This window comes from Orcinus orca, chromosome 10 (genome assembly GCF_937001465.1).
Source record: "Orcinus orca chromosome 10, mOrcOrc1.1, whole genome shotgun sequence".
In the NCBI taxonomy this organism is placed as follows: Eukaryota; Metazoa; Chordata; class Mammalia; order Artiodactyla; family Delphinidae; genus Orcinus; species Orcinus orca.
Genome location: NC_064568.1, coordinates 68,051,893 through 68,071,619, shown reverse-complemented (window position 1 = coordinate 68,071,619; position 19,727 = coordinate 68,051,893). Strand labels below are relative to the sequence as shown.

The window sequence follows — 19,727 nt, the reverse complement described above, 5'->3', positions numbered from 1 at the left end:
AATTTCAATACTGATTTCTTAATTCAAGGTGTTGTTAAGAAAACAATTTTAAAGCATACATTAATGGGGATGGAGCAAGCAGTGGGGACAGATACCATCTTGCTCTAAAATAATCAAATTAACTGTATTACAACAGAATTTAGTATAGGATCCTCTTTGCTCATTTGAAATGATTCAGTTTACAAAAATTTAGTTCCCTCACATTCTTAAGGAACAAATTTAACAGGGTAGCTATCGCACAAGATAAAGTATATCACATATGAGAAAAAAACTGGACTACTTGAATTCTCAAACAGGTAGTTTTACAAAAAATGCATCAAAACTGATCTCTAGAAATAATACTAGTGAGATTGACACTCTTATATAAAAGACTTCTGACTAATGAAAATGAGAATCAAGTTTTATACTCCCTCTGAGGAAGACTCTGGGCAGTTTCTCAAGTGTCTTAACTTCACCCCAACATACCTGAAAAGTATGCCACTTCCATTGGTCACAGTGGTTATGACAACAATGACTTGGGGGACTCCATGTCGTTCTCCTGCCTCAGCCAGTATGAAACAACCTCAGGCCTGAGGAATAAAGCCCCAATTCCTCAGCCTCAAATTCACGGCCTTCCCTGATGTGGCATCAAGACTCTTTTCTGACTCTCCCTCAAACTATTATTCCTTAATGCACTCAATGCTTCAACTCACACCAAATATTCCAGGCACTTTTAAGCTTCCAACTTCTTATTTCTCCAAGTCATAAAGAGGAATACCCTCCATCCTCCCCTCCTACCAAACCTTTTCTTTCCCTATTTACTCTTCAAAGTCCTGCTCAAACAAGAACTCTGCCATGAAGTCTTCCTGGACATCCTGAGTTTGAATTAATTTCTGCTTCTTCTCAGTAACTTATTTATACCTCTATTATAGTATTCTTATCACTACACCTTGTTTTATAAGCAGAGAGCAGACAATTGTTCAAGTGACTCCTATAGCTCACTTTCTGCTGAGTATGATCACTCTGGTTTGGAGGACAGGTACCATCTTACCTCCAGCACTTTCCACTGAGTAGCTCAATAAGTATTAACTTGAAAAGACTTCCTGTAATATACTTTCCAACTCAGCTCCACCCCTCTGTCTTGCCCTGAGAAATCTAGAATGACCATACTCTAATGGAAAGTCTATATACAAAAAAGAAGTCAAGAAAAGTTGCTTCATTTCATATGCAAACGCCCCATCTGAAGTGTTTACACCATAAAGAGTATACAAATACAGTGCAATGAGTGTGTAAGGGGTATGGACAAAGAGCTGGTACAGCATGACAGCCAATACTTAGGAGATTAGTAAACACACAATGCAAAATAAAAATCTACTTAGTAGCTAAAAGCACTTGCATGAAGGAAGTCAAAGCATGCAAACCTCATAGGAAATCACCATAGGTTCTCCAAGAGCTGGCAAATCCATTGAAATACAGGTCAGTCTTCCAATAATACCAGCTACTGTAAGGCCACTACAATTTGTCCAGGCAGTTAAGGCCAGAAGGAGCTTCAAGTAGCTATATAAGCAGAGCAAAGCAAAATTTACCACATTATGACAATTATTTCCACAGCAAGCCATCCTTCTTAACAGGTTTAACCCATTTTTCCCTAGATAGCAGATATTTTTACTGTTAATCAAAAATGTGTTTTAATTGTAATAATCACAATGTCAAAATTTAAATCATAAATCTCCTGATTTTTCCTAAAACAACTTAGGCTTAAGGTTACTCTTTAGACTAGGTCCTCTGTAACAAAAGTAAAAGGTAGCCAGAATGAAAAGGCAAGGAAAAAAAACTTAAGGGTAATGGGGTATTTAGAGGGAAAGTAAAAGAGGGATATTCTATTCACTTCTAAGTGTTCTAGGAAACTCCTAGGAAACCTCTGCAGGCTGGAGAGTTGAAGATGAATAAGAGGACCATTTGCAGAACCTACATGTGACTACTGCTGCTTATGAGCTGCAGTTTTCAAAAAAAAAAAAAAATCCATATGAGGCAAAGCTGGAATAAAGACCTGTGGAAATTCCCTGGTGACAGACAGGTGGACTAGAATGGGACTTAGCTTACTTCCTTCTCTTCTTGGTCATCAAAATAGGCATTTTCACTGTCATACAAGGAAAAATTTTTAAGGTACTTTAGATTTGTGGACAAGCCTGAGAGTTCTAGCCTTTTCAAAGGGGGAAATATATTCTTAAATTAGAGAAGAAAAGGCAAATAACCTAATAAAATAGTTTTCTTCTTCAACATTTATTAGGACACTTGCTTTTAGTGTCTGAAGTACAACTGTTTTTTTAAAATGAGAGACTGTTTGAAACCAATGTCTGAAAGAAAGGGGTAGATGTGACAGGAAGGGGTATACCAGAAGTTTTAACTCTACTGGCAATGTTTTATCTCATAATCTGGGTCATATAAACATAGGTGTTCATTTATTATTCCCTGTCTTTTTGTATGTGTGAAGTAGTTCATAAAATGTTTGAAAAAAATCAAAAGAAGAAATAAGGAGCCAGTAAACACTAATAAAAGTCATATAAAGTAGGGCAGCAAGCTGATGGCAGGAGCCTCATTATCTTCTAGTTAATGTCGAAGTTAATGATAATGTCTAGTTAATGTCTAGTTACCATTTCTATTAAAATGAAAGAAGGAAAGAAAAGTTTTACACATGAACAAAATTCATTTGATTACCTAGCGAAGGAAAACAATAGTAAGCCAAGGCTGAGATGTCTGGAAGAAAACAGTATTTGACGTGCAACAGGGCTAGGAAACTCATTGTCTCTCTTCCTTAGGCTGCAGACTGTCAATCATTAGTAGCAATATTTTCTAATTGGCTTACTCTTTTCAGAACCAATGGTTTTTGAAATAAGTTAGCACCATACCTGAAGACACATTCTGTGTCCCCACTCTCTTTCTAATAGACAGTTCTCTCAGGTGTGTCCACTTGATATATATATATATACCCAGTCAACTAGACTTATGAGGAAAGGCTCCATTCTTTAAAAAAAAAAAAAAAAAAAAAAGTACTATTTTTGAGCTAGTTGGGAGGGTTTTGCAAAGCCACAAATGAGAATAATTTCTAACCTAAAAACATAATTAGCTTTAAGACAAAAATTAGTATATCTTATATCTTTAGGGGAACTCCAGGGATTATTAACAACTAGTAACAAAAGATTCTCTCAAGAAGACTAATCGCAAAAAAAATGAGAAAAAGGTATTATAGGAAGATGATTTGTCAAGATCTAAAACTGCACAGTCCAATACAATACCAATAATCACATGTGATTAAATTTAAATGTAATCTAAAGAAAATTTAATAAAATTTAAAATTCAGATAAATACACTCATAAAACTATGAGTTTTATGAAACTATAAAACTATTCAGAAGAGAACTCCTTGCCATGATAAAGAGTATTTATGAAAAATGCAGAGCTAAATTATACTCAAGGCTGAAGATAAGAGCAAGAGAAAGCTGCCCACTTTCACCACTGCTATTCAACACTATACTGGAAGTTCTAGTCAGAGCAATTAGAAACGAGAAAAAAATAAAAGCATCTAAATTGGAAAGGAAGAAGTAAAACTATCTCTATTTGCAGATGCCATGATCCTACATATAGAAAATACCAAAGAATCCACAAGAAAGCTACTAGAGCTCTCAGCTTTCAGCTATGCAAAGGTGCAGGCTACAAGATCAACAAACAAAAATCAGTTGTGTTTCTACACACCAACAATGAACAAACCAAAAAGGAAATTCAGAAAGTAATTCTATTTAAAATAGCATCCTAAAGATGCTAGGAAAATACCTAAGAATAACTTTAACCAAGAAAGTGAAAAACCTGTCCACTGAAAATTATAAAACATTGCTGAAAGAAATGAAAGGAGACCTAAATAAGTGGAATGACATCTCATATTCATGAATAGGAAGACTTAATATTGCTAAGATGTCAATATTACCAAAAGTGATCTAAAAATACAACACAGTCGTGAGCAAAACTGCAACAGCCTTCTTTGCAGAAATGGAAAAGCCAATCCTCAATTTCATATGGAATTATAAGGGAGCCCAAAGAGAAAAAAAAAAATCTTGAAAATGAGAGCAAAGTTGAAAGACTTAACACTTCTTGATTTCAAAACTTACTATAAAGCTAGAGTAATCAAAACAGTGTGGTACTGCTATAAGGATAGACATATAGACCAATGGAATAGAACTGATCTTTGACAGAAGTACCAAACCCATTCTGTGGGAGAGGACAGTCTCTTCAATAAATGGTACTTAGGACAACTGAATTTCCACATGCAAAAGTATAAAGTTGGACCCCTACCTCACATCATATACAAAAATTAACTCAAAATGGATCACAGACCTAAGTATAAGAGGTACACCCATAAAACTCTTAGTAGAAAATACAGTAAATCTTCATAATCTTGAATTTGGTAATACATTCTTAGAAATGACACTAAAAGCATGAACAACAAAAGAAAAAAATAGATAAATTGGAACTTCATCAAAATTAAAACTTATGTAAATCAAAGGACATTATCAAAAAAGTGAATAGACAGCCCACAGATGGGAGAAAATATCTGCAAATCATATATCTGGTGAAGGCTCAATATCCAAAATATATAAAGAACTCCTAAAACTCAACAACAAAAAGACAACCCAATTAAAAGATGGGTAAACGTTTCAAACAGATATTTCTACAAAGAAGACATACAAACGGCCTGTAAACACAGGGAGATACTCAACATTATTAGTCATTACGAAATGCAAATCAAAACCACAAAAAGATACCACTTCATACCCACTAGGATGGCTATAATTTAAAAAAGAAGAAGGATGGGAGGAAGGAAGGATGGAAGGATGGAAGGGAGGGAGGGAAGGAGAAAGGAAGGAAGAAATGTTGGTGAAGATGTGGAGAAATTGCTCATACATCACTGGTGGGCATGTAAAACGGTGAAACTGCTTGGGAAACAATGACTGCTCCTCAAAAAGTTAAATACAGAATTACTATATGACTCAACAATTCCACTCCTAGATATATATCCAACAGAAGTGAAAGCAAGGACTCAAAGAGATACTTGTATGTCAGTGTTCACTGAAGCACTATTCATAATAGCCAAAAGGTGGAAACAACCCAAGTGTCTATGAACAGATGAATGGATAAATAAAATACGGTATAGCTCTACAATGGAGTAGTATTCAGCCATAAAAATGAAGTTATGATCCATGCTACAATATGGATGAACCTTGAAAACATGCTAAGTGAAATAATTCAGACAAAAAAGGACAAAGATTGTGTGGTTCCACTTAATATTAAATATTTAGAATAAGCAAATTCATAGAGACAGAAAGTAGAAGAGAGGCTCCCACAGGCTGTGGGAGGGAAGAATGGGGAGTTTTTGTTTAATGGGTACAATTTCTGTTGGGGTGATGAAAATGTTTTGGACATAGTGGTGGTGGGTGCACAATTTTATGAATATAATTAGTGCCACTGGACTGTACACTTTAAAAGGGTTAAAATGGTAAATTTCATGTTATGTTTATTTTACCACAATAAAAAAAAGTTAAAATGGCAAATTTCATGTTTATATGCTTAACCACAAAAATATTTTTAATTCAGTTTCTAAGTTTCACTGGCCACATTTTAAGTGCTCAATATCCACATGTGGCTGGTAGCTATCAACAGCCCTATTGGACAGTACATACATAAACCATTTGCAAGCCTACAGAAAGTTCTATTAGATAGTTCTTATCTAGAAGCTAAAACCGTCAGTTCCAAATGCAAGATAAATAATAATTGAGGAAAACAGGGAGAAAACTGTGTACTCAAATAAAGAGCATAGTCTAGAGGTTGCCTCAGCATTCAGCTGCATCTTCAAATCATAAATAAGCAGTAGATGCATGCTTTTCTGGGCAACAGAAGAGTGTGTGGGGCCAGCACATTCTGCAAAGGTTTTAAGAAAATGAGTTTCAGAAATTAGGAGAACAGGCAACAAGTAGAATATTGGAAAGAAACTAATACCTGAGTCAGATCAGAGGTTTGTATCTATCTTTTTCTGGGTTCTTAGTTTCCTTATCTATAAAAACAGAGGATTCAACTAGATGTTTTCTAACATCTTTCTAGGTCCCCAAGTGGATAATTCTAGATTCTTAATTTTTCTGATCTCATTGGTACCTTAAAAAAAAATGAGGAAAAACTGCTAACTAAGTAACTTTTTCAGGGTCAGCCTGAAAGATTAAAACTAAAATCCAACCAGGGTAAACTCTAGTTGTACTCAACACTGGCTGCACACGAGAATCAACTGGGAATTTTAAAAAGTAATAGAAAACACTTTCCTCTCCCTTTGTCAGGCAACCAAAGCTATATCCACACAGATTGCAACTGACAAGAAGGGAGTTATGTATATTACTAATACAATCCTCTGAATCTGAATGTATATTACAAATACAGTCCTCTGAATCTGAATGTTCCGATCCAGGAGAACATCTGTCTGAAGGAGCCAAGTAGGAAAGAAACAGTGAATTACTAAAATAAGAATTTTGAAATGAATTCTCATATATTAAAAAGATAATCTCCTGGGCTTCCCTGGTGGCACAGTGGTTGGGAGTCCACCTGCTGACGCAGGGGACACGGGTTCGTGCCCTGGTCCGGGCGGATCCCACATGCCGGGGAGCGGCTGGGCCCGTGAGCCATGGCCGCTGGGCCTGCGCGTCCGAAGCCTGTGCTCCGCAACGGGAGAGGCCACAACAGTGAGAGGCCCGCGTACCGCAAAAAGAAAAAACAGAGAATCTCCTAGTAAAAAGTTTAAATGCTAGATTTTCTACCTAAAGTTCATAGAAGGAAAAGAAGTATGCATAAAAGGGAAGACTTCTAGGGCTTCCCTGGTGGTGCAGTGGTTAAGAATCCACCTACCAGTGCAGGGGACACGGGTTTGAGCCCTGGTCCAGGAGGATCCCACATGCTGCGGAGCAACTAAGCCTGTACGCCACAACTACTGGGCCTGCGCTCGAGCCCACGAGCCACAACTACTGAAGCCCACACGCCTAGAGCCCATGCTCCAAAACAAGAGAAGCCACTGCAGTGAGAAGCCCTCTCACTGCAACGAAGAGTAGCCCCCCTGCTCACCGCACTAGAGAAAGTCCACGCGCAGTAACGAAGACCCAGTGCAGCCAAAAATAAATAAATAAAATTTATTGAAAACAAAAAGAGAAGACTTCTTAGAGGCTGAAAGTTCGCATTTTAAAAGGGTCAAGCCATCAGTAGGCAGCTGTCCTGCAGATAGGACCATAGGACACACACAACTGCTTTGAAACCTTTCTACCAGTAGCCTGCCAAGGGGATCCATCCTTTACTACCTGTTACAGAATTTAAATAAAACAAAAAACTAGCCTTTAAATGATTCACAATTAGACAATAAAGTGGGAAGATGAAGGGAGAAACTGCTTCCCAAAGATCACTGATGAAGATGATGGCTAATTATCTGTTGGCAGGCTCTGTTCTAAGTATGTTCCAGATTTCATCTCACTAAATTCTCACAACCACCTTATGAGGTATGTACTATTATCAGTATTTTATAGTTAAGGAAACTGAGAGACAGAGGTTAGACAACTTGCTCAAAGTCACAGAGCTGGGAGTAAATAAGAGCTAAGTAAGATCTCAACCCTGTAAGTCTGATTCCAGAGCATGTGCTCTTAACCAGTATGCTCTACTGTCTGTCTCTCTCTACCACTTTGTGTGCCTATGTAGGTATGAGTGTCCACGACTGACTGTAGATGGAGATACAGATACAAAGAAGAGGAAGAAGAGGGGGAACAGAGGAGAGCATCAGAGCAGTGTGCTTGGGAGGACAGACTAAAGAATGGGACCTAAGGTACGTGCCTGAGGAAAAGGAAAATTACAAATTTTCCCTAATTCTCTTAGCTTGGACTATAATGCATATATCAAATTTCTAAGAAACAAGTATAAGGTAAATGAAGCAAAGGACAAAGGAGAAACACTAGGTATTAAAATTAGAATCTGGGGATGAGGAGGAATAAGGTGAGCTATATAAGGAGACTATACTCTGTATCAATCCAGTAATATTCAGAGGGAAATAAATGGCTGAGGGAAGAGGTTTTTCAGTTCATTAGGAAAGAACACTCTAGCAGAAGATAGAATATGTGGATCGATAACATGAACATCACAGTCACCATAGAAGTATTATCCCAACTGTAAGCCAGTGAACTGACAATCTGGTTTACAAACTCAGTGAGTTTGCTTAGGTGAGGTGCTAAAACAGCTTTTAGGTCTCTAACCATGACAGAACACAGGCAATTGCAGCATCTCTCAACCAAACCCACAGAAGGCTGGTCAAATGAATTTTACGAAAACCTTCAAACCTAATTCTAGACATATATTTCAAAATTCTTTCTTGCCTAAACATCTTCCTCAAGTGGAACTGATGGGAGTTACAACAAATCACATTTTGATGATATTATTACTAAACTGTGAAATGGGCATGCAGCAGACAGGAAAGGGGCTAAAATAAAGGGGCCATGATAAACCATAAACTAGACAATAACTCTGGAAGTAAATTAAGGTTTGGCTACAATCTGGGATAAAAATAAAGTCATGCTGAGGGGAAAAAAAGGCACAAGACAGGGTGACCTTATCTCCTTGCTTTTATTATTTGTTGTTAGACAACAAACAAAACGAGTCAGCAGGTGTATCATTACAAGGACCAAATACAGCCTTTTTAATATGTAAATCAAACATACAAGCAAGATATCCCCGATTTATAAATGGTTATCTTGTGTTCATTGAGCGCTGGTGCAATGAAGACTAAACTAGTCATTGAGATCTAGAACTTCTCACCAATACACTCAGGTGGCAGAAGGGCTGTGGGAAGATTAATAAGGAACTTGTTGCAAAAAAGATGACATATGAAAGATTTAAAGGGCGTTCCAGATTATGAGGAATTTTTGCAACTCTCAAAATAAACTGAAGCCTCTTTCTTGACAAGGCAAGATACTCAGCAAGAGGGCAGATCTCACAATGCACATCTGGACTATAAAAGCAAGTAACTGAAGGCCCTTCCTAGAGATAGGTAAAAGTAATATACTACCATGGACACCAAAATACAGACAAGATACAAGAACCCAAAACTTTTTAAAGGATACGGTCTGTACCAGGAAACAGTGTTCTTCCAGTCAACAGCTCGGCCATTATGCATCCCACTGACCAAATATCAACTGGCAAAATTAAAGAGAAATAAAAGTAATATAATGTCACTATTATCATACTTGGCTACAAATGGAACTATAGTTAAGGGGTGAAATACTGAAATTAATATTTAAGACATCCGAGGTTCAACAATCACACTCATTTTTATAGAAATAAATAAGCTAAGACCCTTACCACATTAAAGGGCTTCATGGGTGGGCTAAGTCAAAACATAGTTATGGTAAGAGAAATAAGCTGTTCACAAAAGGGCAAAGGTTTCTTACTGGTAGAAATGATGGATTCTCCCAAGTAATATTGAGAGGTTAATATTATAAACCCAATGTCTTCAGGCAGGAGTACTCAGAGAATATGCTGAAAATATAAATAAGTAAAAAGCCAGGGCTTCCCTGGTGGCACAGTGGTTGAGAGTCCACCTGCCGATGCAGGGGACACGGGTTTGTGCCCCGGTCCGGGAAGATCCCACATGCCGCGGAGCGGCTACGCCCGTGAGCCATGGCCGCTGAGCCTGCGCGTCCGGAGCCTGTGCTCCGCAACGGGAGAGGCCACAACAGTGAGAGGCAACAACAGTGAGAGGCCCGCGTACCGCAAAATAAATAAATAAATAAAAAGCCAATTGTTAAATCACAAAGTTTGAAAAAACCCACTTTATCTGAGCAACTGAAATATTTTTCTATTCGTGGACTTAAAATGATCACTGAGGGAAGAAAAAAAATGTTTCTTCCTACTCCTGCCATCTCCACTTCTGAGAACCCCAAATACACACAACATAGTATTAATAAGGCCCTATACAAGTGCAAGTAGTACCTGTCTGGTTGTAATGCATCCAGTTCAGCATGATCTCAGGAGCCCTGTACCACCTAGTGGCTACATAGCCTGTCATTTCATCATCTGTATGTCGAGCCAGTCCAAAATCCAAGATCTAAGGGAGAGAAGAGAAATCAGGCACTGGAACAAACTCCTAAGGCTTGTAAAGCAGGAGGGAAAAAACTCCAGTGCCTCATAAAAAGCGAGAATATAGTACTTTCATAAACATATTTCCTGGTCCATGCTTAGAATGCATGGGGAACACAGCAAGAACTTAAAAAAAATGAAATCACAAAAAGCAAAACAAAAATGCCACTGCTAGGCATTTATCCAAGAGCAACGAAAATATATGTGCCACAGAAAGGCTTGCACATGAATATTCATAGCAGCTTTACACAGCCCTGAAATGGAATTGAAGCACATGTCTATCAATAGGTGGATGGATAAATAAATTGTGGTATAATCATAAAATGGATCTACTCAGCAACAAAAAGGAATGAACTACTGATACACACAATACAGATGGATCTCAATAATATTATACTAAGCAAAAGTCAGACACACATAGAAAAATACTGTATGATTCCACTTGTAAGAAACTCCAGAAGAGACAAATCTACTCTATAGTGTCAGAAAGCAGATCGGTTGTTGTCTGAAGCCAGGGTTAGGGGTAGAGGTGTGGGGACTGGCTAGGAAGGGGGCACAAGGGAACTTTCTGGAGTGATGGACATGTTCTTTATCATAACTGTGTTGGTAGTTACATAGCTATATAAGTTTGTCAAATGTACACTTAAAGTGTTGCATTTTATTGTAAATTATGTTTCCAAAAAATTGAGTAAAAAAAGAAATGAAACAAAAAATTCCAGAGTTGCTTGCTCTTTATAGATTATTTATGTCATTTGAATTATTTTGAATAAGTGTGTTTCTGCCATTTTTTTCTCTTAGAAACCCATAAAATCTAATAATTACTCTTCAAGAGGACTGCTTACTTGATAGTCACACTATAATTCTCCTTTATTATAACTAATATATTAAATTTCAATTTAACTTTATTTTAGAATGAAAACAAGACACCTGATACTACCTTCAATATCACTTAAACTAATGCTTACTAAATCTCTGGTTTAAATTTCAAAGTCTAATGATATTCTTAAGGACAATAAGAATTTTCAGATTAAGAGTCATGGCTTTATAAACACATTCCCTATATAAATTTGCCTGGTTAGTTAAACATATAGTTACAAGGTGAAACAATTACCACTGTCACTTCATCCTACCTTCAGCTCACAGTCTTCATTCACAGCTAGATTACTAGGTTTTAGGTCCTAGGAAGCAAGTAAGAAAGAACAGGATCAACTTTATGACACATGGTAAATTCTCTCCCTAAGGGTAATGATGGAGAGCTAAACATAAAAGACTTCATCTAGGGCTTCCCTGGTGGCGCGGTGGTTAAGAATCCGCCTGCCAATGCAGGGGACATGGGTTCGAGCCCTGGTCCAGGAAGATCCCACATGCCGCGGAGCAACTAAGCCTGTGCGCCACAACTACTGAGCCTGCGTTCTAGAGCCGGCGAGGCACAACTACTGACCCCACATGCCACAACTACTGAAGCCCACACGCCTAGAGCCTGTGCTCCACAATGAGAAGCCCATGCACCACAACAAAGAGTAGCCCCTGCTCACCACAACTAGAGAAAGCCCGCGTGCAGCAACGAAGACCCAACGCAGCCAAAAATAAACAAATAAATTAAAAAAAAAAAAGACTTCATCTAGCTATAAACAATCTCCATTCTACAGTCATTATCTAGTCCTCATTAGCCTTAAATAGGTAAAAACTATACATCTTCGTTCTTTAGTTAAACCTAGAGCAAAGTTGCAATCACTCAATATTTCAATGGGTAAAATAAGCTTAGATTAGGATCTTGCCAATCTCCCCACCCACCAGCACCCCAATAACTTAATCAAAAGACAATACCTACCCTGTGAATTATGTCGGCTGAATGTATATACTGTGAAAAAGCAAAAAATCAGTTAGTTATGTCCAGCCTCCTACTGTCATATGACATATCTGAAGTACATTTTTATGAGTCAATAAGAAATGCTAGTATTAACAGCAGGATTAGAAATCAGAGCAAGTAATTATCAGTAGTCTGTACATTTATCATAACTATGATTTCCATACCACCAACTCTGTTCACAGAGCTGGAGTATGAGAGAAATAGAGCTTTCAACCTGTTTCCTGGTGGGTGCTCTGGAGCACAATAAGGACTCAAAGATGCTAAATATTAAAGGTGGTTTAATTTAAAAACTGCCCCTGCCACAAATAAATTAGCCTTCTTGAGGATGTTTTCAAAGTTTCAACATGACACTGACCAGATATTAGATTACATCAAGAAATTATTATTATTGTTTAGATGTAATAATGAAGAGTCTTTAACTCTCAGACATGCCAACAGAAGTATTGATGGGTGGAGTGATATGATGTCTAGACTTGCCTTAAAATAATCCAGGGTTTGGGGGAATACAAAAGAAACAAGATTAACCATATGTTGGTAATTGTGGTCGCTGAGTAAACACAGGGGTTCATTATACTATGATTGTACTTGTGATTTCTGTATTTGAAATTTTCCATAAGAAAAGTTTTGTTTGTTTTCCCTTAAGCCCTAAATAGAAGGGAGAGAGGGAGAGAGAGAATTCATTCCACAAAATTATTACTAATACTGTCTGTACCTTGAGACCTCGGAGAATCTGGTAGATAAGGAACTGAACGTGGTCATCCGTAAGCTTCTGACATTTCACAATGTTGTTCAGATCTGCCCCCATGAGATGGGTCACCAGGTACCTAGAAATTAATGGACAGTTACACAATAATCCAGAACCCTAAGAAAGCTCTGATCTTCATAAGACTGTTAGAAGTCCACTCAGTAAGTACCACAGTGACACCTAAAAGCTTAGTAGCTACTCACGCGCGGCTTGTTTGCAACATCACTATTCTAACTTTACTACCTGTCGTCTATTTTTCTGAAAATTTTTATACTAGTTCCTACTTGACATCTTTTCCTAGGTTCTCTAAAGAAAAGAAAAAAAACAAAAATGGAGATTAGAATGATATATGTGTTAGTATAATTTTTCTTAAAAATGATATTACTGCATGAGAAATACACAGTATAACTAAATGCATGGCCATATTTTTAAATCCGCCATTACATTTCTCACCTCATTATATATCCTGTAGGGTCTAAAATAGGAGTATCTTCAAATGAACTTATTTACAAAACAGAAGCAGACTCACAGACATAGAAAACAAATTTATGATTACCATAGGGGGGAGGGATAAATTAGGAGTTTTGGATTAGTGATTCAGAAATATATGTATATAAATAAACAGAATACTGCTGTACAGTATTCTGCTGTACACCAGAAACTAACACAACATTGTAAATCAACTATACCTCAATTTAAAAATAAATAAATAAAATAGGAGTATCTTTAAATTTTCAAATTATTCCTCTCCTTTTTCAGGAATGACTGGTAAAAGGATATTGTTCACTGACAATATTCCTGCATTTACTTTAAAGGAAGGAGGAACACAATTTATCTGCAAGCAAGATGAGGCATTCTAGAACTTCTCCCCACAGGTGTGGTGCTGGATACGTATCCTGTCCTTACATCGTAAGATTAGGGAATGATTACATTCAAGTCCAACAGGTTCACCACAGATATTCTAGACGCAATGCCTTACTCACTCATTACTGTATCACACTGCTACGGGAACATAACAACCACAATCAGTACTAAAGAAGTGGAGTTTTTAAAAATTCAGTTAGGTTTTATCTAGTATGAGAATGATTACCCATTCCTGAGGCTGAATAATAATGTATATCAGTTGAGCTATAAAAAAATGCTGATTTCATTTCATTTCAATTTTTATTTTTGATAAATTTGGAAGAAAAGAAACCAGGTCAGTAAATTTAAATATACTATTAACGTCTTACATGACTATATATGTGTATAACCTCTCTTTACACACACACACACACACACACACACACACACCCCACCACATTTATTACTTTCTTTCCTCAAAGAAGAATTAAAATTTTTTTTTTTCTGTTTCCTAATTTCCCTGTTGGGCTGCTATGGTCAGTTCCCAATTTGATGAAGAGCAATAGGACTTAGCATAGATGTAACCTTAAGTTAGATTTTTTAGCCCTTCATATTTTTAAAACTTGCAAGTTTATATTGCCTTGAGGAAAGAGTATACTCTGTCACTTAAAGACTATATTGGATTTTTGGAAATATTTTCACAAAGGTTGCTCTGATTTAAGAGATGCTCCAAGCTCAACATAACATAATCAAAGGCATTCGTGCTTATTCTGTGCCAAGCACTATTTATTATGCCCGTGTCTCATACACTCTTCCCAACAAAGCTGTAAGGTAAGTTCCATTAGTATTCCCATTTCGCTGAGGAGGAAACACAAGACAGAACAAGTATATATAACCTGCTCAAGGTTAAAAGAGTGGTAATGTCAGGGGCTGAATCCAAAACTGTTTGATCTCAGAAAATATGATCTTAAATCACAGCCCATACTGCCTCCAAATTCTTCCAGTTGACAGAGAATTTAAGTCAAGAGAATGACTTCTTTTAAGTTTTATAAATGTTGCAATATTCCATCCTAATCACAGTCACTGTATTTTTTTAACCCCAAATTGATACAAAATCCGACAAATACGAGAATGTTGTGAATAACTGGTTAATATTGTGAAATCAGAACTTCCCCCAGAAAACCTGGGATAATGGTTGCCATATCCATAATACCAATTATGACAATTTGCAAGGCTCAGGTTGAGGAAGAGGGAATCCAATTTTTGTTTTATAAGACTGTTTTGCAAATAATTACATTTTATGACATTGAATAGTAAGAGGATTATTCTTTCAACTTTCAAAAATATTTTTAAGGAGAAAAGGTAAAAAAAGGAAACACTGTTCTGCATGATTCTACCTAGAAATCTACCTTAATTTGTCTTGAAATAAAACCTAAAAATCTTAACTCTCTAATGTCTGCGCTAGTTCACAAAGGTGTTAAGCAGTATTACCAAAGCAAACATAGTAATTTCAAGTCTGAGTATTGGGTTTAAATGGTTACCAATAACTTAAAAAACCCTATACAGACAGAAGACCACTAACTGCACAGCCTGAGAGAGCGAGCATGCTTTTAGTTAGAATATTCCACCACTGGGCTTCCCTGGTGGCACAGTGATTAAGAATCCGCCTGCCAATGCAGGGGACATGGGTTTGAGCCCTGGTCCAGGAAGATCCCACATGCCGCGGAGCAACTAAGCCTGTGCGCCACAACTACTGAGCCTGCGCTCTACAGCCCGTGAGCCACAACTACTGAACCCACGTGCCACAACTACTGAAGCCTGCGCGCCTAGAGCCCGTGCTCCGCAACAAGAGAAGCCACTGCAATGAGAAGCCCATGCACTGCAACGAAGAGGAGCCCCCACTCGCCACAACTAGAGAAAGTTCGCACACAGCAACGAAGACCCAACTCAGCCAAAAAATAAATAAATAAAATAAATTTATTTTTTAAAAAAGAAAAAAGAATATTCTACCACTGTGTAATTCCCTTTAAGTCCCCTCCCCATCAGAGACCACATTCATTTTATCACTAAAATTTCCAGACACCGGGAGAGACTGTCAAGACATTATATAAGTACATAAGGTTAATCAGTCTATATAGTGATAACTCTCAAACGTTGCTGCTAGGCTCCAATCAAATCAGCTGAACCACATTATTCATGGCAGATGTGTCTGGCAGGAACTAACCTAATCACTATATGTTGTTTCCACGAAGCCCAAAAGACCAATCCATGAAAACCAATTGTCAAATTCCAACTCATCACATATAGAAAGGTTTTTGAAATAAATTTTGCAACAGTGGACAAAAGCAAGTGTTGTGCAAAGTTCCTGAATGCTTATGGAAGACATAACAATTTCTAAAAGTAGTGAACAAGGAAGTGGGAGGAAAATGTCGATGGGCACATTTTAAATAAGCCAGTCCCAAAAGGAGCATTAATAGATGCCACATAGGGGCTTCCCTTGTGGCGCAGTTGTTAAGAATCTGCCTGCCAATGCAGGGTACACGGGTTCGAGCCCTGATCCAGGAAGATCCCACATGCCGTGGAGCAACTAAACCCGCATACCACAACTACTGAGGCTGAGCTCTAGAGCCCGTGAGCCACAACTACTGAAGCCCATGCACCTAAAGCCTGTGCTCTGCAACAAGAGAAGCCACTGAAATGAGAAGCCTGTGCACCGCAACGAAGAGTGGCCCCCGCTCACTGCAACTAGAGAAATCTGCACAGCAACGAGGACCCAATGCAGCCAAAAATAAATTTAATAAATTAAAAAAAAACAGATGCCACATAATTTCTATAGTATTAGTCTCTACAAAGCAATTACATTTAATTGCTTAATTAATTACATTTTAGTAAAGACATGCCTATTACTGTCAGTGTTCAGAACACCTCAAATAATTAAATCTGACCAACAGCTGGAAAGCTACCTAGTTCCCCCATCTTTAAAAAGGAATTAAATAAGTAGGGCTTTATTAGGTAGAGGGCTGAAAATATGATTTCACAGCCTGATGATACAAATCTTGTTTTCCACTTTTCTTGTGAGGATGGTTTCCTTTAAACTTAAAGAGCATAAACCATCATTTCTCAAAGTAAAATGTACTGTACCAGCAAAAAGGCAGAAGTCTACAATACGTGGTTTTCAGTACTCAAGACAGCACCCCATTTAGAGCTTCATTTATTAAGCGCTTCTTGGATAACACCCAATTGTCAAAGACTCCTACTCTACTGCCTTTTCTTTTTTTGAAGCATAATACAATCAGAAAGAACCTATGTAGAAAAAAATCTCTTCTATATCTATAGCTTGGCATCTCTACTACCGTCAGCCCTATTTGATAAAATAATTATCAAAAAGGGCAAAAAACATTTCCATATTAAAACAAAGTATTTAAAATAATCATAGGGATTGACAATTCGTAACCACATGCTTCTGAAATACACCCAATGATCCTTGGGACTCACTACAGCCTATTCTGAAAACAGCAGAGTGATTCTGTAAAAATGAAAAACAGACCATGTCACTCCTCTCAAAAGGCTTCCCATTTCACTTAAAGACAAAAATCCCTTCAGCAGCAGATAAAGCTGTACATAATCCAGCATCCTGTCCCCAATTCTCTCTCTCATTTCTTCATCTACTTCTCTCCCCTGCTCTCACTTAGCTCCACACTGGCCTTCTTACTGCAGCCACACAGGCCCCCTTGCTGCAATTCCAATACAGCATGCAGTCTTCTGCCTCAGGACTTTTGCACTGGCTGTTCCTTCTGCCTGGAATGCTCTTCCTCCAGATATCCACAAGTCTAATTCTTCTACTTCTTCAAATTTTTGCTCAAAATTCACCTTTTCAATGAGGCCTATCCTTACCACCCCATTTAAAATTGCATCTCTCCCCCAACCCTCACACTTCCCTGCTCTATCTTTTTCCTCCTGTCCATAGCATTACTGCTTGCTAACATGCTAATTTCCTCTTTTATATGCTCATTGTTTATTGCTATCTATCTGTACAATGTTCAAGGAGGACAGGCTTCTTTTTTGTCCTCTGTAGTATCTAAAGTACCTAAAAACATTGTGTAGCAGATATCAGGCACTCAATTACCACTGAATTTAATTGAATGACCCAGGACAACTCATATAGTATTACTAGTAAGACCAGGCAAGGGCATATCTTATTGGAATACTCATGCCAAAGATCTTATCTGGTAAGCAGACCAGACTGTTCCAATGTAAGGGGTAAAAGCACCATTCAGCAGCCAGGTAGGCAGCTTAGCCAGCTTATTTCACAACAAACTATTCTCCTCATTTGAAGTAAAGATTACTGAAAGGTGCCCTCTACATTACCTGCATCAAATAAACCAGATTCAATATTCTACCATATGGTCTATACTCCAAGATAAAAACAAAAAAGTTAGTCAGAAGAGAATGCACTGGGCATGCTATCAGACAACTAGATTGCCAACCAGTTATAAACAAGAAAGCACAAGGTTATTCATTCATTCAGTCACTCCATCAACAAATATTTATTGTTGAGCACTGGGAGTACAACAGTGGAAAAGAAAGATACAGAATTTAGATGAGAGGAAGGTATATACTCATAATAGAGCATAATTAGAGTTATAAAAGTGTACATCAAGGTGCTGGAGAACACACAGGGGAGGGCACCAATCCAGACTTAGGAAGCAGTTAATTACAGGAAAATTTCTTGAGAGAATCAAACTCAAAACTATACCTTGAAGCTTCTTTACCTTTTTACAACAGCTAATCTGAGAAAAAGGGGGCATCTTACTGATCACGTCAGACAAAAACTGAATGGTGTTTTCTTAAAGGATGTGTAATTTGTTTAGATTTCAAATGTGAGTCAGTGACGACACCTACATGCTTTACCAACTCTCCATCCTCATTTTAGCAGACCTCTCTGATATGGAAATAAATTGCAAATATAACTGTTAATACAGTTAACTCATTCATCTTTCTCCCAGACTGCTTCTCTTTCTGTATTACCAATCTTGAGCACTCAACTTATTTTCAAGGAAGAAGAATATTTCTGTAAGTCCAAACAACTGGGCTGGGAATTTCTTTCAGTGATAGAGGAAAGCATTATTTCCAAGCACATAATGCCTCTTAGCTAAATTATGAAAACAAATCTCCTCCGCCACCAAAAAAAAAAAATTCATAATTTACCAAAACACAATTTTTATCCAAGTACAAAAGAAAAATCAACGGTTATCTACTCCTTTAACAGTCTCCATTCCACACAAATCTCCTTTTTTGTATACTTTATACATTTCCTTCATTTCTTTGACTATCTGGAATATATTTCGACCTCTACACCCAATCCTTATTTATCTGCTTCTTCAGATCCAGTTATTACCTTCTTTAGAGGCTTTCCTCCACTAAGTTTCTCTCATATTCTGAGATCACTTAATACCCTGTATGTTGCTTTGACACTGCAAATTTGACTTGGTCCTTTAAGTCGTTTTAGGTAAGCATTTATGCTTCATCTCATTAATGAGACCACATGCAACTGAAGGCCTTTAGTTTTGACATCTTACATATAACCTATCACAGCATTTACCCAATGAGAAGGGTTAGCAAACTTTCAAATAATAGAGCTCTGGATCAAGAAAAATGTGACTAGAAATAGACTTAGAGCCAAAAAGACCTAAGATGTGTACAATTTTTTTTTTTTTTGTGGTACACGGGTCTCTCACTGTTGTGGCCTCTCCTGCTGCGGAGCACAGGCTCTGGATGCGCAGGCTCAGCGGCCATGGCTCACGGGCCTAGCCACTCCGCGGCATGTGGGATCTTCCCGGACCGGGGCACGAGGCCGTGTCCCCTGCATCGGCAGGTGGACTCTCAACCACTGCGCCACCAGGGAAGCCCAATGTGTACAATATTATATGTGGTATTATACAATTCAGTTCATCACTCAACTTCTGAGAATTTCTAACTACTAAAGACTCAACAAGGGGGCTTCCCTGGTGGCGTAGTGGTTAAGAATCTGCCTGCCAATGCAGGGCACATGGGTTCGATCCCTGGTCCGGGAAGATCCCACGTGCTTGTG

The 19,727-nt window shown here is 37.9% G+C and overlaps 1 protein-coding gene across 8 annotated transcripts in view; it reads right to left on the bottom strand.

Moving 5' to 3' along the window:
- MAPK14 (mitogen-activated protein kinase 14) overlaps positions 1–19,727 on the bottom strand; it is a 174,119-nt gene that overhangs the window by 17,656 nt on the left and 136,736 nt on the right. For all 8 annotated transcript variants that reach the window (XM_049715993.1, XM_033424157.2, XM_049715994.1 and 5 more), the window contains 5 exons: positions 12,761–12,872; positions 12,010–12,039; positions 11,309–11,356; positions 10,032–10,146; positions 9,164–9,235 (listed from right to left, as the gene is read on the bottom strand). In XM_049715993.1, the coding sequence (XP_049571950.1) occupies positions 9,164–9,235; positions 10,032–10,146; positions 11,309–11,356; positions 12,010–12,039; positions 12,761–12,872 (377 nt within the window). The remainder of the gene's footprint in view (positions 1–9,163; positions 9,236–10,031; positions 10,147–11,308; positions 11,357–12,009; positions 12,040–12,760; positions 12,873–19,727) is intronic.